The sequence below is a fragment of the Magallana gigas genome, chromosome 3, assembly GCF_963853765.1.
Source record: "Magallana gigas chromosome 3, xbMagGiga1.1, whole genome shotgun sequence".
Taxonomy (NCBI): domain Eukaryota; kingdom Metazoa; phylum Mollusca; class Bivalvia; order Ostreida; family Ostreidae; genus Magallana; species Magallana gigas.
Genome location: NC_088855.1, coordinates 31345929 through 31369525, shown reverse-complemented (window position 1 = coordinate 31369525; position 23597 = coordinate 31345929). Strand labels below are relative to the sequence as shown.

The 23597-nt window shown below is 34.8% G+C and overlaps 1 protein-coding gene across 2 annotated transcripts in view; it reads right to left on the bottom strand.

Annotated features, from left to right (window-relative positions):
• LOC105345351 (protein hobbit) overlaps positions 1 to 23597 on the bottom strand; it is a 48118-nt gene that overhangs the window by 8617 nt on the left and 15904 nt on the right. The window contains exons 3-49 of one of the 2 annotated variants that reach the window (XM_066079326.1): positions 23479 to 23528; positions 23108 to 23234; positions 22812 to 22930; positions 22315 to 22375; positions 21515 to 21601; positions 21174 to 21219; positions 20148 to 20210; positions 19995 to 20056; positions 19546 to 19604; positions 19241 to 19353; positions 19010 to 19074; positions 17777 to 17946; positions 16866 to 17020; positions 16492 to 16640; positions 16017 to 16287; positions 13484 to 13590; positions 13086 to 13172; positions 12812 to 12923; positions 12435 to 12549; positions 11934 to 12045; positions 11499 to 11587; positions 11268 to 11337; positions 11058 to 11159; positions 10515 to 10665; positions 10186 to 10396; positions 9707 to 9879; positions 9436 to 9534; positions 8941 to 9207; positions 8616 to 8712; positions 8182 to 8275; positions 7687 to 7830; positions 7481 to 7572; positions 6950 to 7196; positions 5163 to 5218; positions 4969 to 5065; positions 4576 to 4596; positions 3986 to 4156; positions 3647 to 3781; positions 3346 to 3427; positions 3066 to 3232; positions 2627 to 2797; positions 2046 to 2150; positions 1753 to 1842; positions 1560 to 1625; positions 1364 to 1461; positions 885 to 968; positions 389 to 481 (exon numbers count right to left, since the gene is read on the bottom strand). In XM_066079326.1, coding sequence (XP_065935398.1) covers positions 389 to 481; positions 885 to 968; positions 1364 to 1461; positions 1560 to 1625; positions 1753 to 1842; positions 2046 to 2150; positions 2627 to 2797; positions 3066 to 3232; positions 3346 to 3427; positions 3647 to 3781; positions 3986 to 4156; positions 4576 to 4596; positions 4969 to 5065; positions 5163 to 5218; positions 6950 to 7196; positions 7481 to 7572; positions 7687 to 7830; positions 8182 to 8275; positions 8616 to 8712; positions 8941 to 9207; positions 9436 to 9534; positions 9707 to 9879; positions 10186 to 10396; positions 10515 to 10665; positions 11058 to 11159; positions 11268 to 11337; positions 11499 to 11587; positions 11934 to 12045; positions 12435 to 12549; positions 12812 to 12923; positions 13086 to 13172; positions 13484 to 13590; positions 16017 to 16287; positions 16492 to 16640; positions 16866 to 17020; positions 17777 to 17946; positions 19010 to 19074; positions 19241 to 19353; positions 19546 to 19604; positions 19995 to 20056; positions 20148 to 20210; positions 21174 to 21219; positions 21515 to 21601; positions 22315 to 22375; positions 22812 to 22930; positions 23108 to 23234; positions 23479 to 23528 — 5402 coding nt within the window. The remainder of the gene's footprint in view (positions 1 to 388; positions 482 to 884; positions 969 to 1363; positions 1462 to 1559; positions 1626 to 1752; positions 1843 to 2045; positions 2151 to 2626; positions 2798 to 3065; positions 3233 to 3345; positions 3428 to 3646; positions 3782 to 3985; positions 4157 to 4575; positions 4597 to 4968; positions 5066 to 5162; positions 5219 to 6949; positions 7197 to 7480; positions 7573 to 7686; positions 7831 to 8181; positions 8276 to 8615; positions 8713 to 8940; positions 9208 to 9435; positions 9535 to 9706; positions 9880 to 10185; positions 10397 to 10514; positions 10666 to 11057; positions 11160 to 11267; positions 11338 to 11498; positions 11588 to 11933; positions 12046 to 12434; positions 12550 to 12811; positions 12924 to 13085; positions 13173 to 13483; positions 13591 to 16016; positions 16288 to 16491; positions 16641 to 16865; positions 17021 to 17776; positions 17947 to 19009; positions 19075 to 19240; positions 19354 to 19545; positions 19605 to 19994; positions 20057 to 20147; positions 20211 to 21173; positions 21220 to 21514; positions 21602 to 22314; positions 22376 to 22811; positions 22931 to 23107; positions 23235 to 23478; positions 23529 to 23597) is intronic. The other variant, XM_066079327.1, reaches the window with a different exon arrangement.

Sequence of the window (23597 nt, the reverse complement as noted above, 5' to 3'; positions counted from 1 at the left end):
CCTTGACCTTGCCCGAATGACCTTAGGTCAAGGTCATGACACACCCTTAGGTCATAAGCAATCTTTGTATGAAGTAAGAACTTCCAATATTTCTCCATAAGAAAGATATGGACCGGACACGAATTTTGCACTTTTTCTGCCAGTGACCTTGACCTTGCCCGAATGACCTTGGGTCAAGGTCATGACACACCCTTAGGTCATAAGCAATCTTTGTGTGAAGTAAGAACTTCCAATGTTTTTCCATAAGAAAGATATGGACCGGACACGATTGCACAGACAGACGGACAGACAGACAGACGGACAGACGGACGGACGGACAAGGTGATTCCTATATACCCCCCCAAACTTTGTTTGCGGGGGGTATAAATAGCTGTATAAAACATCTGACCTAATTCTCATGGAGAGTTCTTCGTTGAGGTCATAGATGTGGTCCTTCAGGTCAAACAGCTGTTGTTCCAGTTCTTCACTCTGTTGCATCAGTCTACCAATAAATGTACAAATAATGATCGTAAAATTGTTTTATCAAAGTCCTCAATCCACAGAGAGTAGTTAATGCTAAACTCCATTATGTACTGGTCAGGAAGGGATATTTATTTGTATGGTTATTATTGTACAATTACAGTCTTTATAAGAGGTCATTGGATGTTCTTTTTAACCCCACATTGTTTTTGCTACATTTTCTATTGGGTGTGAATCTAAAAAGGACTGATTTCAGGAGAAAGTTATATTTCTTTCAATGCCACTATACAAAGGTGAATTTTAAAAAGGTATAAAATCTATTTTTTATGAATCCTACTGAACAAGATACACATAATGGTATGACTGGATACTATCCTGTGAGTATTTTATCCTATGCTACTGTACGTCAAGCTAATGTTGCTCACATTTCATTGTCTTCATCATCGTCCAGACCCTTGTGAATGAGGTAGAGATCCTTTTCGACTCGACGAAGAGTCAGACACTGCTCTCTATAATAACAAATAACACCAATTACAGTAGCTATACATGTACAGTACAATGTACATGCATCTTTTTCATTACATTCAACTGCTTGTCAATTTTAAAAAAGTTGTAATCTATTGGTTATTAACTGATCCATTTTTTAAACTCTTTGTCATATGTACATTTATTTACAAATACTAAAATGAAATTCAAATCAATTTTCTACCTTGGATTTACTTGGGTTTGTGACCTTCCTAAGATTTTCCTGGGATTGTGACTTGCCCAGATTTTCCTGGGTTTGTGATCTACTTGAAATATTCCTGGGTCTCTGACCTACCTGGTATGTTCCTGGTTCTGTGACCTACCTGAGATTTTCCTGGGTCTCTGACCTACCTGGTATTTTCCTGGTTCTGTGACCTACCTGAGATTTTCCTGGGTTTGTTGGATGGGTGTCTTCTGGTCCTCTGTTTTAGAGAGCTGGAGCTGGAACCTCATGTCCTGCAGTTTATCTGTGGTCTCCTGAAGTATTCATGATAATAATTTCATCACTACTGTATATTGTCATATTTGTATAAAGTATCTTATACATGTTTTTTATGTTTTAACAAAGGCATTACCTTTTGTTTTTGTTCCACATGAAGCAATAAATTGTTAACAATGTCCAAAATCATTTGGTATTGTGGCTGAAAATATGTAAACAAAACATGAGATATCATGCATAGACATGTACATGTATTAATACATGCGTGTTTCCCCTTTTCAAGTACAGGGCAAAATTGATTCAAGTTTGAACTTTTGGAAATTGCTTACAAAGTTGGTGCAGATATTCAAGTCATGGTGCAGAAGAGTAAAGGTATCCACAGCTTCCTCTGTTGCTACAATGTCAGATTCATCTGTTGGCTGAAAAAGAAACAAATCAATTCCATGTTCATGTTTCTGATGCTCATCATCTGGATCATTATCAACATTCAAAATTATAATCATCTCCAAGAGGTAATTTCATCTGCAAAAAGTTAAACTTCTGGCTTTTATTTGAATATAGAATTTCATTCAGAGGTTAGTTACAGAATGTGTGTGTAATCCTTGTGAGTTGTGTGACTTACCGGCGGAGGTATGGCCAGTGTGATGTCTGGTCCAACTTTTCCATAGCTGGCATAAAATATTTGGCACTTACACCGGGAAATGATTCTCTGTAGCTGTACTTGTGTCTGTAGAGAAGAACTTTCATGTACTGTTCCATAAACATATATATGTGTAACTGCACTAGGCAAAGAACATACACTAAATTTTAAAATGTCCATTCTACTTCTGTTTACCATAAATCTATCATCAAAACAGTTTGAAAAACTCAATGACATGTTGATTACTATGGAATCATTTTTATTCATGGGGGTCAATGTTTGTGGGTAGCCAAATTTTTTCTGGTTCATGGGAACATAATTTTGTTGGTAGAAAGTTTTTGATAAATTAAATAAATATTAAACTAATGCTTGTATATATACGTTCATGGGGATGTAAATTCGTGGGCAAGGGTTACCTATGAAAGCCACGAACATTGGTCCCCCATGAACAATGATGTTTCCACAGTATTTGACATGAATTAAATTGGTGGTCTCTGCTTTTTAATTCTAATGACATTCACAGTAAGATGCAGCACTGTGCCAGCTGTAAGTCTGCAGTTTACCTTGGTGCCAGGTATGGTACTGTAGACCACGCCCCCCACACTGTGACCGCTGGACACCATCTCTGGGAGCCCACTCAGGTCCTCCTCAGTCCGGTCCTCCACGTTCTCTTTGGACAGCCACGGATAGCAGTCCTCCTCAAAGTCATTCCCAGAATCCACTGTGGCATAGTACTGATAAAAGCAAAAGTCAAACACTCTAAGGGGAAGCTTTACACATGTATATTTAATGAAGGTAAACCAAAAATGTTGATCATTGAAAACTGAATAAAGGAGTATTCCACTATGGCAATGATGAGGTGACCCAGTGCCTCTTTTAGTTATTTGAAGCTCGCAAGCTCTTGCCAAAATTCTCTATCCTTTAACACAAACTTAGGCAGGCAATCACTAGTACCCACTCCGCTCATACATCCATCACCTGGTATATGAAAATTGAGCATACCTGCATGCAATCAATGGAGCTGACCCAGGAAGTCTTGCTGTGGACCTGTTGATTCTGCCACACTGGCTGGTACTCATAGGACATTATCTCCGCCTTGGCGGCACTGACTATCACATGACCATCAGTCTCCACCCCCTTCAGAACCACCTGACTGTTGTATAACTCAACTGTAAAAAAAAAAAATCTCATCCTCAATGTGAAATGACTATGATAATTTCAAAAATAGATGAGAAAAGTGATTGTTATAATAAGTAAAGAAGGATTTAAAAGGGAACCCTACTGAGCCAGTTCCTGCAAATGATATCTTCTTCCTTCATACAGGCAGCTTTACCATGAAGTTGTTCCAAGTTAGAGCTTGAGGGCTGCATTAGAAATTGTAAAACATGCTTTAATTACAAGTTAGATACTCTCAAATCTTAATTGTTCATATAAATGAAGCCCCATCATATTTGACATAAACATGGATAATTTTTCGTTCAGTGTTAGCAAAGGGAAAATTTGCTGAACTTTATCTATGCCAAAACTTGGACTCCTGCCAAAATCATCCAACATCATTTAAGTCCATGAACACTTTTACTAACCTCCTCTGTGAATACGACAGACTTGGTGTCTGACTCGGCCACCAGTTTCTCTAGTATGTGGAGGTAGTCAAAGGTAGGTGACTCATGGGTAGGAGAGCCGGGCTGTCCTGCTGATATTGATGCAGAACGGTTCTTCTGTAAAGCATAAACAATGGAATATAGATGAAAGTCTGAATGAACATGTTACAATCTATAAATAAACAATATTTGAAGCAATTTTGAAGCAAATGAGGTTAAAATCTAAGCAATACACAACGACTTACAAAAATTTAAATTTATTCATGAATCACTCCATGAACAAAATTTGAGGAGTGACTTTATGAACAGTTCTAGACTTACAGTAGTGGCTCCTCCCTCCACTTTGAATGCCTTGAGAGCGTCAGCCGCCAGGTTCCGCCTCAGTGACTGTGCCTTCTGGTAACTGTCGTACAGCCCGATCAGGACGTTCCTGTTGTGCTTGGTCCAGGCTCCCTTCATTTCGTACACACGTAGATTGTGCACAAACTGTGACTGAAAGGATACATAGTTAAAGCATCAAATAAAACATTTGGAATTCTGTATGTAAAATTTTACTACTACAATTGTACACATATGTTTAGATACTAATATACTACGGGAATGCATCATACAATAGTTACTAACTTTAGTTAATGAAAATTGTCTAATTTTACAGTATATACTAAGTATTTGTACCCAGAATGTAAATACATGTACATAAATGTACATCTTCCCTACAACATAAAATACAATACAGGTGTGATTTTTATGCATAGCCAGGTTTTTATTGACTTGGCCTTTGAAGAATTGTTCCATTACACAGAACCATTACTAGTACATTTACATAAAAGCATTGCAATATACCAATACACTGCAGAATACACTTTATAATCTATAACCAATAACCTGCCACCACTAAATATTTACTGTACCTCTAAATCACAATTCAATATCTGCAACAGTGATCAATCAACTGTGTAGGTAACTTGAACTGTCAGTCATTTTTATAAAATTACTCAGTGCTTAATTTTCACTACTTGCTATTAAGACTCAAATTCCATGGTTTTAATTTCTGGTAATAGTAAATCACTACTTGCTTTTTTAAAAGAACCAAAGTTGATGGTTTTAATTTCTGGTAATAGTAAATCACTACTTGCTATTAAGAACCAAATTTGATGGTTTTAATTTCTGGTAATCGTAAAAATCCACTTTAACAATTTTAAGGGAAAAATGATAAATCATAAACAGAGTGAAACTAAAACAATCATCATGATGACTATTTTTCCATCTTCATTATCTATCTTAATTAAGTCTATTTCCTGTACCTTCTGCTCCTTAGGATCCGGCTCTCCCTCACTCTCCGACTCGCTCTCTGCCCCCTCCGTCTTTGGACTCGTTACATCCCCTCTCTTGTAAGTCACCCTACATGCAAAAATACCTACACTGTAAATTCAAAAAGCAGATGGATCTGCAGGAGGGGTACGAAATCAAAAACTCAGTATGGGCGAGGATAACTCACCTGTTGACAGTTATGAACAGTTTTTTATCCACTGGATTTCTGAGCGAGACATTCAGCTGAAATTGAGACATGCATAATAAGTGTATGGTAGATAAATGGCAGCGGAAAGGATAAAAAAAAAGACCTTAATGCAAAACGAACCACTTATTTTTAAAACACATACTAAAATACAAAACGATCAACTAAAAACAAAATCAAAAGCCTCTTTTGCAAAATCAACAGACATCGATGCAAAACAAATGATCACTGATGCAAAACCAACATTCATGCACTGAATTAACGCTAGGTAGCAGATGGATAAAGAGAAAAACAAGAATTTCAGGGTTTAAAGAGTTAAATTGTGTAAATAACAATCATGCAAATCAAACGTTAAAGATGTGAAACAATATCCTATAAAATCAAAGAATGTGATAATTACCATTGTTGTAGATAGAAAATTAGGCCCCTATCCCCGTAATACATCTAATTGATAATAATTAATATTGACAATTACTGCTGATTAAACAAATGCACATATTACCGGTATATAATAATACTAAATTCAGGCTGGATACTATATATAGACCCAGGCAGGCCTAACATATGTGGATACATATACAATGCAGACATAAAAGATATACAGATACACATAACATGAACAGGAAGGCCTGCCCCCTCCAACTTTTTCTCGCAGCAAACATTTTTTCTTTAATTAACATTAAAAAACCAAATTATGAAGGACTTGGTCCCCATTTTTTTCGGAGCATGTAAAAACTGAAAGGGAAAATAATGAAATTAACAGTAAAATTGATGTTATAGGTATATGCATACCCCTGCCCCCACTCCCCCTGCAATGGATTAGAGTTTTTATGATTTTTTGTGGGTTTTTAATTGGCTTGTCAACATTTTTAGGACGAGTCCGTATCTCCCTTCAACTTTCAAAAACGATGCTACGTGCCTGTGTAATTATTTAATGTGCAAGATTAATATGTAAACAGTGGTACTAGTACAATAAAGTACAAACATTTATTGAATAACTTATTTTATTCTATTACATTAGAATAGTTTTTATAACCATTTCAATTCTTGCTACGATTTCTCAAAGGTACGTTTTCTCTCAGAGAAAACGCACCCTTATTTATGGATACGTTTTCTCCCGGTTACATTTTCTCCAGGGTATGATTTCGCCTGATACCTTTTTGCATGCCACCTAGCATTAATTCAGTGCATGACTGTTGGTTTTGCATCGATGATCATTTGTTTTTCATCGGTGTCTGTTGATTTTGCAAAAGAGGCTGTTGTTTTTGTTTTAAGCTGATCTGTTTCATATTTTAGCATGTTTTTAAAAAAAAAGTTGTTCATTTTGTATTAAAGTTTTTTTTTCCCTTTCCGCTTCCCATATTGATACACAGCTTAAACTCATAAACCCCCATGTGAGCAATGCAGGATACAAATTAACCACAATGAATGGCTTTCTGATGAAACACAGCACATTTTATGACTAAAATAACACTATAATTAAACTTTCAGGTTTCATTTTTAACAAAAGAGGATGCAGAAATTTACAATACAGTTCTTTATTTTGGGTCAAATTTCCTCAAAAGTATAGTAAATCATGATTACAGTAAACATTCACTTTACAGCTACGTCAGTTTCATTCACCTAATCTTAAAAATGTAAAAAATTATCAGACAAAACAATTTGCATTTATAGCAAATCAAAATTGCTTGTCCCTGCACTTTGCTATAACTGTTTTCTGTATGGGTTTTGCTATGTATTTCTCTGTATAGAGTGTCCTTGATCGGTACCTCATCAGCAGTCTGCCTGGCACTCTGTAGCCACACTTTGGCCGCAGTCAGGTCACAGCCGAGATATCTCACGCTCCAGTTAGCGGCCGATCGATGGAACAGGCCATCCTCTACAGGAACCAGGGTCAGGTCGTTACAGGAATGGAGGACGAACGAGTCCGCCAACAGCTCCTGGCCGTGCTGCTTGGAGAACGACATCCAGTAGCAGATGTTGAATCGGTGGAGGTTCACATCCAGCTTTATGGTTCTGGAACAGAGAAAACTCCAGTTTAGCAATATAATGCATTGATAAGAGATGTACATTTATGCAAACAACTTTGTGGCGACTGTTCACTCTTTATTTTAAAACTACGTAGCATTAGAATTTGAAATAAAAGCGATATATGTGATTGATGTAGACAAGTTTCTGCTACTGCAAAAGACAAAAAGAAGACACTCTGTTCTTTACAATAAAACATCATTGTTTTACATGTGCAGCTTACAAAAAAAGTAAAGTGTATGAGTGCATGTTATAAAATCTAATCCACTCACTTGTAATGCCTGGTCAGTTGAATTTTTCTTGGTTTGGTGTTCTGGAAAATCCCTCCCCTCTTAATTGGTCTTGTCACTGAGGCTAGACATGTCTGGAATGGAAGTTAAACACCACAAATCTTTTAAACTGACACAAGTTAAGGAATATATGTAACATATTTTTACATGTCTACTAAATTAAGTGTAAAATAAACACATCTACTTACCCCAATTTTATCAAGAAACTTTAAAGTGCTGGCATAAAAAAGACAGCTTGGAACATTCAGTGTATTGGCCCTTTTTGGCTTTGTATCCATAGAAATCTCCAAGTTCAAGTTTTGAGATCTGAAGGCTCGGAAAGAGTCATGCTCCTGGAAATAAAACCAACAACAGGAACTTCATAAACCATTAAAAACTGAGAGCCAAACAAAATATGCTCTATCAACCCCTTTCCTATATTTTTCATTTACCATATCAAAGCAAAACGAATGAGAGATGAGTTCATTGTGTTAGCATGAAAACAATGTACTGTATACAGGATATATTTGCCCCTTTTGCCCATGTTATCAGCGGGCGAATTTTAGACAGGGCGAATTTCAATGTTTCAATTTGTTTCTCATTAAACATACTGTGTTTGGGCGAATTCAAGACAGGGCAAAGCTGTTTACAAGTGTAGAAGGGTGAAAATTACACAGGGCAAAATAAGTATACAGTATATTTACCTCAAGTGAGTATTCAGGTTTTTTGTCCGGGGCACATGGCATCACAGAATGATGGTCGTTAGCATCCCCCAGGCAGATCCAGCCCAACTTGACACTACAAAACATAGGATATGTTAAGAGGCATGTTCATCAGCTGAATTCAAAGCTTTCAAATGTATTATTCTTTAATTGCTATAATTCTTTAAATAATGTATTTCTTATGTTTAATCAATATTAAAGGCATATTTACATGCACATGTATAAAATACATTGTACATTGAAACAATTTATTAAAAAATAAATAAAATCTGTATACACATGTACTGGGTATGAAATTCTCTTTGGTATTAAGATTATTTGCAAAAATAGAGGAATTTTATAGAAAGGATAATTTAAACAAACTAATAACTAAATTACAAACTCATGTATGTGTACTGTTCCATTATAAAACTTACCTAAGACTGAGGTTAGGAAGATGTAATAACTTGCAGTCATCATACTTGGATGCCGTTCTGGCATAAATATCCAAATCTCCCTTCAACCTAAATCTTGCTGAAATGTGCAAAAATTCATCAAATATTTCTCTCTCGTACCAAAATATTTCTGAACATTAAAGACACACAACCAATAACCTAGTCTGTAAATTGAAAAGTCTTTTATCTCTTATTTGTTAATTTAGTTCATGTTACATGTAAGCGTGTATTACCATGTTTTTCATAGTTTAATGTTACATGTATTACCATTGGTTTGTTTTTCATAGTTTAAAGTTACATGTATTACCATTGGTCCAGTCCAAGATAAGATCTGTCCAGGACCAGTCCATGAACTCGGTGGTGTTGTATGGATCAAAAGAAGCATGATAGAGCCAGCTCATCTGTTCTACAGACATAGTCAGTCGGCCATGGAGAAGCAGACGGATCTTGTCCCACCATGTCATTGGTCTACTAGGGTCCACGGAGGGTTTGTTGACTAGATCCATTGACATGTTGAACTGTGCCATTGCTGGTTCCCAGCATGCTCCATAAGCCATGACCCAGGACTTTATGTCTAGAAGAAATGTCAGTGAAAGACTATTTCTTACAATGAAGTAGTGAGTAATTTTGTGTGTGTGTGTGTGTGTGTGTTTTTTTTTTGTTTTATAACAGTCTTTTGGAATTGCTTACAATTTATTTTTCCCTATAGTCAGACTTACAAATTCATGAAGTGCAATAATGTCACTTTAGCCAGACTCATTCTAATGATTATTTTGGAATGTACACTGGTACTGGTACTTACCACAGCTGAAGTCATGATAGAACTTAAGAGCTGGAAGATTTCTTTCCACAGACATCTCCCCCCATGGGCCTCCAACTGACACCTTGCATGATCTTTTAGCTATTAACACAAAAAAAACAGAAGCAATGATAAGAAGATTGCCACAATATCTGCTTTCATTTAACACATTTTGAAGCCATGGCAAGTTTGTCACAAACTTCTGTTTTCACCAAACCCATTCTGAAGTCCACACATTTCTGAAACTCTAAATAAAAAAAATGTGTGAACAGACCTCTTTTGAGCCCCTCCTGCTCTGCCCCGATTAGCCTCCCCCACAGATGCATGTCCTTGACCTCCAGCCATGGCTGGGGGTAGTCCCTCATGGTGACCATCCAGGAACTGAGACTCACATTGACCATACGACACCACAATGTCAGAAACTCCAGTCCTTCTGATGGGTAGGGACTGTCAATGAAAGGTCACAGATATCAACAAATAAGACATTATTTATATACCGTCACATGTACAGGTACATGTAAAATAAATCAATTCAGATTATAAAAAAAAGAAAGGACCATAGCAAGAAAGGCATTTTATTAAAACGGTATCATGATCTGAATATTAGCCTACATAGGAAAGTGTAAAATTATTGTAAAATAAAAATCCATGCATAAAAATTTTGTAGCGTTGTCATTTTGAATCAAATATGTACATGTAGTACTGATACACTTTTCTTCTACAGGTGTATGAAAAAATACTGCTTTTTGATACCTGTCTTTATCAATTTCTTGCATGTGCTTGACAACATTTTCTTTCCCATGGAATGACAGATCAGCAAAGGCTAGGATTTCTAAGTCTTCCATTGCCCACGTAAACAGCCTCTTCCTCATTGGTGTCTGCTCGTATAACTTCTGTGAGCGCTGGATGTAGATCTCGCTGCTTTTCTTTGCCAAGGAAGCGTACAGTTCTTGTAGCTTATCAGCTGTCAAATATTTTGTTTAATAATGTATATTCTGTATAAACGCAGTCATTGTTGCAGTCAGTTATAAATTAACACACTGCACAAATTTAAATTTTGCATCAGTGAAGTGATATCCCACCTGGAATGATGACCCTGCTCCTTGTTTCCTGGATCTTTTGATCCAATACTTTCTTCCTCTTAATGCCCTCATTACATTCATCTTTAAGTAAGTCATAATTATCCCCAAGTTTCACTTCGAATGGGTCATCACTGAGTTGCACTATGAATAACTGTAGAAAAAAAAAATTTCAATAAAATCCAACGTAATAGAAATGAGCATTAAATCAAATTTCCACACATTAAGAATACAGGTATATAGATCTTTCTTTTAAAGTTATCTAAAGTCTATCTTGTAATAGGATGCACTTGAATATCAGGAGTAGGCCTACGTTAGACAAGTTTTGACAATTACAAGATAATTCTATATATGTTCCTGTAAAATGTTGTTAAGATAGTTGAACTTCAGTATCTCATTCATGAATAACATGTACCATAAAGATGTCAAATGGAGTAGGGAATCCCAATAACATTTTTTTTTTCAAGGGGAGGGGAGGTCTACATATTTTAACCCCCAAGAAATACAAAAGTTATGTTGACAATATGTCTAAACTGTATACTATACCTTGGCTTTGATTTTGAGATCTGGGGGCAGTTTGCTCTCCAAAGTAAACTGCTTCCTTTGTACCTTATGTACTAACTTCCACCATTTGAAAAGGTTGATAAACTGAGAAAAGAAATTGAAATAGTTTTTATTCTGAAATCAAAACATCATTTTGATATAACTTTGATTTACTGGTATACAAATTATATCAATTCCAAAAACCATTCTCACCTCTTCAAAGCATTCAGCAAAGTTGTAGTTGAAAGGGAAAATAACTTCAAAAGTTTCAAACGATATATTCCTAAAATATAAATCAGAGACAATACTGAAATTTTGGTGAATATGATATTTTTACATCTTCTCAATAAAAAAAACTTATATGATTAATTTAAAGTAATGTTAAAGAGGAATGCAAGACCTGAGTCAAGAGCAAGGTACTGTAATAAACATTTTTGTACCTACCATGAACGGTTTGATTTTAGACTTAGATTTCCCAGGACAGACCTTTCCTTCATTACATTAGAATCACCCACTGCAGCAAAAAGGATGTCCTACAAAGAATAAACATAATTGTTTATTCGAAAGACACTTTTAAAAGCAATAACAGTACTGATTGAATATCTCATTCACCTTACAGGGTATACATCATATGGCTTAAATTTTTCTGCTTTTTGATAATTTTATGGAATAAAATGAAAGACAATAAAATCAAATGTACAAATACTGAGTAAATGTTTTCAATATCATCCTTATTTAAAAATGTAAGTGATCAATTCAGAAAGAGAAAAAATAAGATTGCAAAAAGGTAAATGTACCAAGGCAGGCACCTACTAATATTAAATTTTGGAAACAAAATTCAATTTGCACCTACAGTTAGTATTAAAGCAGACAACTGACCTGAATGTGGAACACTTGATGCTTGTCACACTGAATATCTAGACAGCTCATCTCCATCAGGACCTCCGTTACAGATCTCTTGATCACCAGCCCCTCCAACTGTAGTGTTACCCTACAGTCAAGAGCAAATACCCTATTTAATGTCTTGTGTACAAGTGCATGTATCAAAGACATACTGTGTAATAGGTCTGATTCTGATAATCACATTTATAGTGAAATGATTAAATTTCATAATTTTCATAGATTGTAGATTTCAGGAGGAAATAATATTTTGATTTAGATGTATGATTCATGAATGAATACGGTGTTACAAAATTTGCGCTGCAATATAAATTCAATGAAAATTTTAGTCACCACCATATTAAAATGATTGAATAGTAACCTTTAGCGAGTCCAAATATTTTATATGTAAAGTCAATTACTGAGTACCAGGTAGTAACTACACACAGAAAATCTTTAAGAAAACAGATCTTCCACTGTGTAGAATATAACTTAACTCACGTTCTTTGCTGTGCAAGTTTCAGTGTCAAATTTGTTTTTGATGTTACAGCTATATGGATTTCTGTCTTGAATTTGTTGGATGAGTTTGGTTGAACTGGATTGGACTTCTTCCATTCTGTAAATGGAAATAAATGCTTTATTTCTGTTGATCAAGCAAATATGTGATAAAAGAAATGAAATATTAGAGCTTGTCAGTTCATGGGAAAATATTCATGCCAATACTTTTCATGAATTCTGTGTACTGTAAATCACCCCTTTCATTTCACCTACATCTAAACCCAGACCTGATGTGGAATTTTCCACATTCACAGTTAAACAATTGAGCTTTGCATCCCTATATTATTTGGACAAAATGGAATGTAAATATAACCACCTACCCTTGAGCTTTGTGACGAGTTCCTTGGTGTCCTCCAGAGCCTGAATGACACACATATGGTGGCCGGGCTCCCACTGACAGGACAGAGTATGGGACACCCTGATGTCTAATACCTACAGAAACAGTACAACACTGAGAGCTACGATATCCCTGAAGCAAAGGTCCACAAAAAAGACCTATTAGCCTTACACATATTAATTACATGTAAGTAAACAGTGTAATGACTCAATAAATTAAAGATAAAGTATATTTAAGTTAAACAATTCAATACTTACATCACTTGAACCTGAATATTTGATTGCCACTTTCTGAATATGGGCTGCAGGTTTGGTTAAGGAGCTGGAACTTTGTAGCTTCATGAACTGTAAAGTGATTAATTTAAGGGAAATGTTGATCAAAAGTCCATCAGAAAAGAAACATGGAATTTGAAATGGAGAGAGAGAGAGAGAGAGAGAGAGAGAGAGAATGAGAGAGAGAGAGAGAAACAATCAAAGAAAATTATCTCTCTGTGTTATGGAATTCACTCATTTAAATATCCATGTCCTTTTTTGTTAAACCACACATTCTTCTGTGTATTGGATAAATGGGTCTATTCTTACATATATATGTATCATGCTTTTTTATGCTGTGCTATGGCTTGTTTGAGTGTTTATGACATCAACACAATGCCTACCTGATCTGTGAGCTGTACTGGGATGACACGAGCTCCCTCTATAGCCACCGCTATGTGTTTGGGTTGTGCACAAACCAAGACAGTGTCCACTTGCATCATCAAACCCACTACAAACCAAAATGAAGGAATGAAGTTATAACTACTGAATCATTACAAAATTTTTGGTGTCTCAATTTTCATGCATTTCACGGGTACCCCTCACCCTTAATTTTTATCCTGGCTCAATGAGTTATGAAACACAGTATTTATCCATAGTTATAAAAGTCACTTCACAAAATTTTGTTTCCACGATTCTTAAAAAACATAGGTAATCACAGATTACTAAGCTCACCGAGGCGAGGCATCACCTGTAAGAGGCATCACCTTTATGAGGCATCACCTTTATGAGATCACCTTTATCATATTATATGAAAATCATACTTTATGATCTTGGATATTCATGGATACTGTTTTGACACAATATTGTATATCATCTGTTAAAAAATTGTATGATAATCACATGTACATTCATACGGTAGTATAAGATACAATGTTTATCAATACAATAATATAAAATGCAATATTGCATCCTATCATACTTACAATTTATACCATATAATACAATAAAATACTGTAATAAACAATAATGAGATATGATATTGTAACATATGATATGACAATGTATTGTGTTATGAATAATTGTATTTTATCACATAATACAATACCATAATATGTAATACAATATAGTTTTATATAATACAACATCATATCACATAATACATCATAATATTGTAACATATGATATTATATTGTATAATATAGTATAATGATATTGTATTGTATGATGATGTGTCATATTTGATACATAATATGATATTGTATCATATGATATCATATTATACAACATTGTAAGACACGATATTATATAATATAACAATATCATATAATACAATTTCATGTGATAAAATACTATATTATAGAAACCAATATCATATTATACAATATTGTATGATACAATATCATATCACATACAATATCGTATCATACGATACAGTATTCTATATTACAATATCATATGTAACAGTATCATGTAATAATATAATAAATAAATAATATAATATTATACAATATTGTATCATAATATACTATACTTTACATAACAATATCATGATACAAAATCATATCATAAAATATAAAAAAAATTGATACAATATCATATCGTATCATATAACTTTTTCAATTATAACATTTGATTTTATATTGTATCATATTAAACAATAGTGTATCATATCATACAATATTTCATCATAGGAATCATGTTATATCATTTGACAACAAACACATCTATCTATCAAGCAGGTTTGAGTGAGGTAGGAGATTTTTTTATCATCCTGTATAATGGAGATCAGGCTCTGCCTCTGAAGCTACATCTGCATTTCATTTATAATAAAGTTAAATCAACTATGCAAGCTATTATCTATAAAACATGTGACCTGTTCCAAAAAACTAAACCTCATCCAGCATCAGAAACCTATGGCTCAGATTCAGCATTCAAGCCTGTCAGGTGCATCAGTATCATAAGACACATCATCCATGCAAGTTTGGTGAAGTTAGGACCAGTAATAACTAAGATATCATCATCAGAAGGCACCTGTTTCAAAAACTTTGACCAGCTATTAAAACCTTAACCTCCTCCAGCATCCGAAACCTATGGCTCAGATTCAGCATCCATGCCTGTCAGGTGCATCAGTATAATAAGACACACCATCCATTCAAGTTTGGTGAAGTTAGGACCAGTAATAACTAAGATATATTTTTTAGCATCCTTTATAATGGAGATCAAGCTCTGCATCTGAAAGTACCTCTGCGATTAATTCATATTATAGTTTAATCAGCTATGCAAGTTTGAAATAGTACTATTATCTATAAAACATGTGACCTGTTCCAAAAAACTTAACCTACCTTAACCTCAACCAGCATCTGAAACCTATGGCTCAGATTCAGCATTCATTAGCCTGTCTGGTGCATCAGTATAATAAGACGCACCATCCATGCAAGTTTGGTGAAGTTAAGACCAGCAGTTACTTAGATATTGCTATCAAAGGGCATCTGCAACAAAAACTTTAACCAGCTCCAAAAACCTTAACCTCCTCCAGCATCTGAAATTTAGGACCCAGATTCAGCATCTAAGTCTTTCAAGTCCATAAGAAGGTCCAGATGCATCATCCATGCAAGTTTGGTGAAGATAGGACAAGTAATAACTTAGATACAGGACCTGCAACAAAAACTTTAACCAGGTCGGGACACCAACGCCGACGCCGACGCTGACGCTGACGCCGAGGGTATAGCATAAGCTCCCCTTGACTTCATCTCGGTGAGCTAAAAATGGCAATCTGCAATAACTGTTGGGGCAACATATTACCAGTAATGATTTCCTTAGCTCTTTTGAAAATTTCCTATAACAGATTACAGTGAAAATACATGTACATGTACAACACTGCTTAAAACAGATTAGTGGCTTCAGTGAAACAAAATGTTCAACACAACAGCTCACCTTTGTAATTATTTGTAATGAACATGTTAATGTTAGTGGCCTCAAAGTTGAGTGTAGTGTTCAAATCCTCTGGAAGTTTCCAGGGCAGTTTCCCTGTCTTTTTGGCACTAGGCAAGGAGGAGCTTTGGAGAATCAACTCCCCCGAGTAGGAGCGAGATCGCTGCAGAGAACTGAAGAAACTCTGTACGATGCCGATGGTATTTGAGGACCACTCTAGCTGACCATTCATCACAATGATTGTTACTTCTACATCCTTTCCAGACTTCATTAACTAAAATTTATTAGTTAAACCATTTTAGTGAAGGAAATCATTATCTTGCTTCAATCTAAATGAAAATATTATTCCAGTCTCCTGTAGATGTTATGAAAGTTTCAAGAATGAGAACAACAACAACAGGCACTTGCTTTAAAAATAATCTTTAAAATAATCTTTAAAATATTACAGAGGCTTAACTGTTTATAACTAAAATTCAACCTTAAGCACTAGTGTATCTGTGTAAATAGGATGATCCCAGTAATGGCATTTATTATTCAGCTTGTCTGGTGCAACTGTACTTTCCATTGGCTGACAGTAGACTGTTTGTACCTCCAAATGACAGGAGAGGTCCTGAGGTCGGTTGTCCCCTTTATTATAAAATGATACAGAAGCTTTATTGCTCATTCAAAGGAAATCAGGAAAAGGTTGTCATAAAATCTTGTAACACATCAAATTCATTTGTTTTGGAACAATTTGAGAAGTTGTTTTTTTTATCAATCAAAAACAGTAACAATTACAAATATGACCATGATAATGTCTATAAGAATTATGTGCACAAGAAGATCTAAGAATATGTGCTGGCTTACACTAACCTGCCACTCCTGGAAAGACTGCAAAAGAGAACTTAGTGGATTGCACACCAACATGGAGACCAGAACATATAGCAGACGACACAGCGGAGGAAACATCATGGAGGTGAACAATACAGGAAACCTCACGACTGTGGAGGAAGTCATGAATCTTCTTTCTGCAAGTAGAATAAAAAAATATTTACGTTATTTTGCAAATATTTCCATCATACACCAAATTTTTTTGTACAAACCATTTACAGTACCTTAAATTTGCATAAATTCCGGCCAGAAAGACACTGCCTTATTTAATTATACCTTGATGAATGATGAAAACATTTTAATGACTATGTTTACATAGCATAAATACTGTTAACATATTGCATAAATTAGCTCATTGGAATACCGTATTTTCAATTAACTCGCTAGAGAACCTCTTGTCCAATTGTAGTGAAGCTTTTTTATATGTATATTTGTCAGTCTTTTGAATAAATGGACATGAAAAGGAATAAAAAGGAGCTTAAATCTGACAACCACTAAATTACGTACTTGTATACATACTTACAGCTTCTCATCAAAAACCCAGCCTTTTCTAAATCAAGCATAAATTCAAATGTGTTTTTTACATGTATTCAAGTACAGGGTTGTCTCTAAGACCCGGGGGAGGGGGGGCGGGGGGCGGGGAATTCCACCGCCTAAAATGATGTAATTACCCGGCTGTTTTTGTATTTGAAACGCAATCTAACTAAAAGCTAGACCCCCAGACCCCCTTCTACTTTTTTATTTCTTCTGTACAATGCGTACTTCTACTTCCTTCTACTTCAAATTTTAGAGACAACCCTGAACTAATTCTAAGCCACTGTAGGGAGAAAATATCATGAAGTAAATAATAAACCTTTACATATACATGTACTGTATATAGAGTAGATATGTACCTTAGGGGTGATGGTTGACTAGAATGGGTGGGTATGACAGGCAGTGGTGGGGTGGGTTGTCCCTCAAATAATCGAGAGATAATACTGCTCCAATATTGCACTTCATCGTGGTGGTAGTGGAAGTATCCACCATGCACGGCCAAGGAACTCTCTATGGAATCAATTCCCAGCTATAATAACATCAAAAACATCTCATGATGCAAATTATGTATCTTGGTACAGAACTGTCAGTGAAAAATCAGTCCTTCCGATCAAAGAAAAAAGTACAATTTCCATTGGAAATATAAAAAGAAACAAATGCTGAATAAACTAGAGGTACTGTGAGCAAGCTCACAATTGATACCCCCCGCTAAGATAAAAATCATAATGCGTGTATTTTTCCAATTATGAAAAATATTGGATGAATCTATTTCACCATCCATAATCTATAAATAACAACTGCTCTATTTTTTTTAAAACTGCTGGTCATAAGCAATATTTGTGTGAAGTAAGAACATTCAATGCTTCTCCATAAGAAAGATAATGACCAGACAAGAATTTTGCACGTTTTCTGCCAGTGACCATGACCTTGCCCAAATGACCTTGGGTCAAAGTCATGACACACCCTTTGGTCCTAAGCAATATTTGTGTGAAGTTAGAACATTCAATGCTTCTCCAAAAGAAAGATAATGACCGGACACTAATTTTGCACTATTTTTCCCAACTTAGGTCATATGCAATCTTTGTGTGAAGTAAGAACTTCCAATAATTCTCCATAAGAAAGATATGGATCAGACACTAATTTTGTAGTTTTCCTGCCAGTGACCTTGACCTTACCCAAATGACCTTGGGTCAAGGTCATGACACACCCTTAGGTCATAGGCAATCTTTGTGTGAAGTAAGAACTTCCAATAATTCTCCATAAGAAAGATATGGACCGGACACAAATTTTGTATTTTTTCTGCCAGTGACCTTGACCTTGCCCGAATGACCTTGGGTTAAGTTCATAACACACCCTTAGGTCATAAGCAATCTTTGTGTGGAGTATGAACTTCCAATGTTTCTCCATAAGAAAGATATGGACCGGACACGATTGCACAGACAGACGGACGGACAGACGGACGGACAGGCGGACAGACAGACGGACAAGGTGATTCCTATATACCCCCCCAAACTTCGTTTGCGGGGGGTATAATGAATTGGGTTAGTAGTACGATGAACCTGCAAGTCCATGTACAAGCTTAGGCACTATACCTTGCATTTGATTTTCAAATTAAGTAAATCAGCAAATCTTGCTTGTGGAGATTTGGTATGGAAATCTGAAACAAATCAAAACAACTCAGGTACAATAATATATATTTGTTTACATTAACATTTATAAGTTGGATACACACACACACACACACACACACACACACACACACACTCTCTCTCTCTCTCCCCGTCTCTCTCTCTCCCCGTCTCTCTCTCTCTAATCAAACTCACCATCTATAATAATGTTCAGAACTGCTCCTTCCATACTACTTCCATTAACTTCTTGTAAGCTCTTTCCTTTAAAAAACTCTGTGTGGAACATTTTCAAACTTATGCTAAGAGTTCTGTAAAATAACATTTATCAAAATTAGTCATTTCTTGATCACAGTTGGCTTTTTTCTCTAAATACATGTATAAAGTTTCGGATTTTTTTTTCTGAAGGGGGGGGGGGGAGGATCTTCAATAAAATTTTCATGTTTTTGAATGAACCTGAATGAATAATGAAAACAAATAACAATTATTTACATCATAATTACCTCAGTTTGTTATCTCTAACTATCACTGTATTTAAATCTGTTATGTCTATTCCAACCTCCTGTAAATAGGATAAACAACATTCAATCACACAATCAAATGAACAGGAGAGCTGCAGTTTTTGTCCTGGAACAAGTACCGATACTGGTGATCATTAACAAATATATTGCAGTTGAATCTCTCAAAGGCATCACTGATCAATCAATTGAAAATAGAAAATATGATAGTAAAGTTTCAGCAGATACATTTCTCATGTTCATGAATTTTGATAACTAAATTTTGATAGTCCCTTACTGATAGTGGTAAAATTAATCCCAATAAAAACTTCAAATTATTAATTTTTCATATACATGTATAGCAAAATATACTTATAACAAAATATTATTGCCCGTCCCCGGCGCTTTATTATTAGCATGTTTTACTGTATCATGTTTTCAGCCATCGCACTTACATTTGGAATCATCTGTTCTAAAGGAATGGTTGCACCAGGGTTTTGATAATTTAAGGACCTCTCTGTAAAAAATGAAGTCTCAGTGAAACACAGATCAGGTGACTCATATATACTGTACATGCACAGAAACATTTTTCAGATTTACAATCATACCCTCTGTAGCTAAGGCTGAGGCCAGACGAGACCTTCGGACTTCTTGTAATCCAGTGAGGAAGGCTGTGAATAAAAGAAAAAGAGTTCTTTGTAAAGTACTGTAATCCATTCACTACAACATTATTTGCATAACTGACCAGTGATAGACTGGTTTGTGGAGATTAATAGATTATCTTACACCAATACATGAGACACCAAAGAACCAATTTTTGCCAAATACATACCCATGTAGATGCCTTTTGGTTGATAATCATAGCATTTCATAAAACATTATCTGTATGAATTTACAAGTTCTTGACACTGAGCAACTATTATTTTACTTTTAAACTTTTAAGCGAGGTTTCTCAAATTTAAAGTTCTAAGCAAATTTTGTTTCCTTTCACTTTGTAAAACAGATCAAAGCTGATAATGAAGTGATATTTTCAATAGCATGCAGTATGAAGAAATATGCTCATAAGTGTTCTAATATTTGAATTTGTCAAGTTTTGATCCACATGAGTTTTCATCTTTCCCTAATCTATTTTGTCCAAATTTGGATCAATTGATTCAATTACATACACATAAAGTTGTTTTATATACCAGTAAACTAATCAAGAAATTTTTTGTGGAGAGAAGAACTTGCATTACTTTAATTCTTATTGCAGATTGACATGGGTTATCTTTCTTAGACCTGAAATATCATACCTTTAGCAGAAACAACCAATCAGTTCATTTTACTATTTATGCAAGACTGTTACCAGTGCATATACATGTATTTAAAAAAAGAAGATGTTATTTTGTCCAGACAGTATATGTTGATATTAATATGCACTGCACTAACAGCATATTGAGAGGCATAGGCAAAATTCATGTTTATAAATCAAATAAGGCATCATAGCCAGAATTCAATTCTGAATATAAATTATTCAATAAATATTTTTTGTGTATTTTCATTTATTGTCTCCTCCATTTAAAAGTTTAATATCTGGCATTTGAATCTTTGGACATAAGATGCTTGAGCAGAAACTAAAACTCCCAGTTTTATACCTTCTGTCATCATTGCCCAAGGTTTCTTCACCAAAACTCTGGCTGACTGAAATTAAAAAAAGAAAACACACATCATGCAAAAAATTTTTAAAAAATCTCAGGAAAGAAATATATTTGTATTACACACTTTTCAAGACTGTACCAAATAAATTAAGGGGAAAAAATACAAATTCTCAACAACAGTATCAAACTACATATTACATAAAATGTAAAAATCTCTCCAAAGATTCATATCGTTTATTTTTTTTTATTATTAACTGAAACTCTAGACTTCTCAAGTATCAATATTAGATAGCATTACATGTATGATGTCATAGTACAGGGAGCCTAAGGGATCTAACCTTGATCTTGGATCCACTTTCTATCAGCGCTTGGAGATGGATTAAGTTCCATGACACCTCGGCTAAGCATGGCTCCGTATTCTCTGTCTGTCAAATCAATACCAAAAAAAAATTACTCCAATATTAACCTCTAATACAAAATCAACATTGAATGATTCTCTTTTATTACCTTTTATTCACAATTAATCAAAATACCAGATACATGTATTAACCTATAGGGAATGTAGACAATATCTCAATTTGGATATTAATCGAGGTTTGTTTGTCTTTCTTTTTAATGTCAATCATTGAAATAAGTGTGTTTTTTTTTGGTGCCAAGTGATATATCGTAATTAGAATTGTCTGAATAACCTTATAAAAGAAAGCTTACTTCCTATTAATGAAAACAAAGGGAAAACATGTAGAGCATTGTCAATCTTTCTTTCTCCAATGTATATTTTGAAAGTAATGGTTTTGAGCATGAAGGATGCCATGCCCTGGTTAATAGGATAAAGAATTTTGGCCAGTTTGAATTCTTAACCAATATATCAGTAACCAAAATGAAAACTTTTATAGTATTGCTTTCTTATTTTATATTCATCTCTGCCTATAGCCTTATTGTAACATTACAAAAAACTAATTTCTAAAAGCTAAAATGCAATGTAATTTCTCTTACTAAAATGCATACAAATTATTCTCTTTTACCTTTATTGATTAATAATTTACGGTGTGGGTTTTTTTTCTATCACAATACATTCTTTATAATTATTTTTACATTGTCAACATTCTGATATGAGAAAACATCAATTCACATCACATACCGTCTGAGGACTGCGTAAAGCCTGACACTTCACACTGTCAACATCAAAAGTCAGTTGATAGCTGGAAAAAAGAGATTGAAATAAAACTTAACAGCTTTATTTATTTACAAGGACCTTGGGTGCAAAATAAAAATGTAAAAAGTATCAGCATATCTGTTTCACTTGTCTATAAGACTCCAAATTATAAGGGATTATAATGGGGGGGGGGGGGATCAAATGCAAGTAATGTTAAGATTGACAGAATCACTCTTCATATGGATAACACTTACAAGCTCACTATGACAGTGATATCCAGACTGAATCCCATTTACCAGGCCTTAATTACAGTAATATCCATTTTAACAGAACTACTTTTCACATTGATCAAACTTACTAGCCCTCTATGACAGTGATATCCAGATTGACAGAATCACTCTTCATCTGGATCACACCTGCCAGCCCTGTATGACAGCGAAATCCAGATTGACAGAATCAACCTTCATCTATATCATACTTACCAGCCCTCTATGACAGTGATATCCAGATTAACAGAATCACTCTTCACATGCACTAAGCAGTCTTGTATCATGGTGTTTAGCAACATCACTGTTAGGTTGGAGATTTTCAGTCCCAGAAACTGAAATAGTAGCATAATTTTCAGGAACAGTTAACATGTACCAGATAAGATTTATTTTTCTAAGTTGTTTATTTTTTAGCAGCTATTCTACTTTATAGTTTTTAATATTTCATAATAATCTACTGATTTAAATTTGGATTTCATTAATGCAGTGTTGTGTGTGAAAGGGAACTCTACCTGGCTGTAATAGGCTAGTTTGCCGAGCACAGACTTCTTCTCTTGTGGACGGGGAGTGGATCCTTGATCTTCGTGGTGGACATCTGCCTGCACGCGAATATCCTGAATACATATCACCAGTGGTTTCCTGAATTCACAATGAACACGAGGAGATTACTTAACAAGTCACTTGTTCAAAATGTCACAGGTTTTATCTGACTCAAGGTCATAAAATTTTGTTTTCAATTTGTTTTTTGTTTTTATATTGTCAAATATTGCATAAAAATTTCACAACATGATTTTTTTATCTGAGCTATTTCCATTTGCTAATTTGTACAAATGTCTCTCTGTATTGCACTTTACTTTGTCAGGAAAAGATCTTCTTAACTTACTTGACATCTTGATTAAAAAATACACTTGATAGCCAAGCTTTCTCAATCTCCTGAAATAGAGAGAAAGATTGTGTTCATCAGTTGGGTTTGTTCCCGTTTTGCACACATTTGTAAATTAG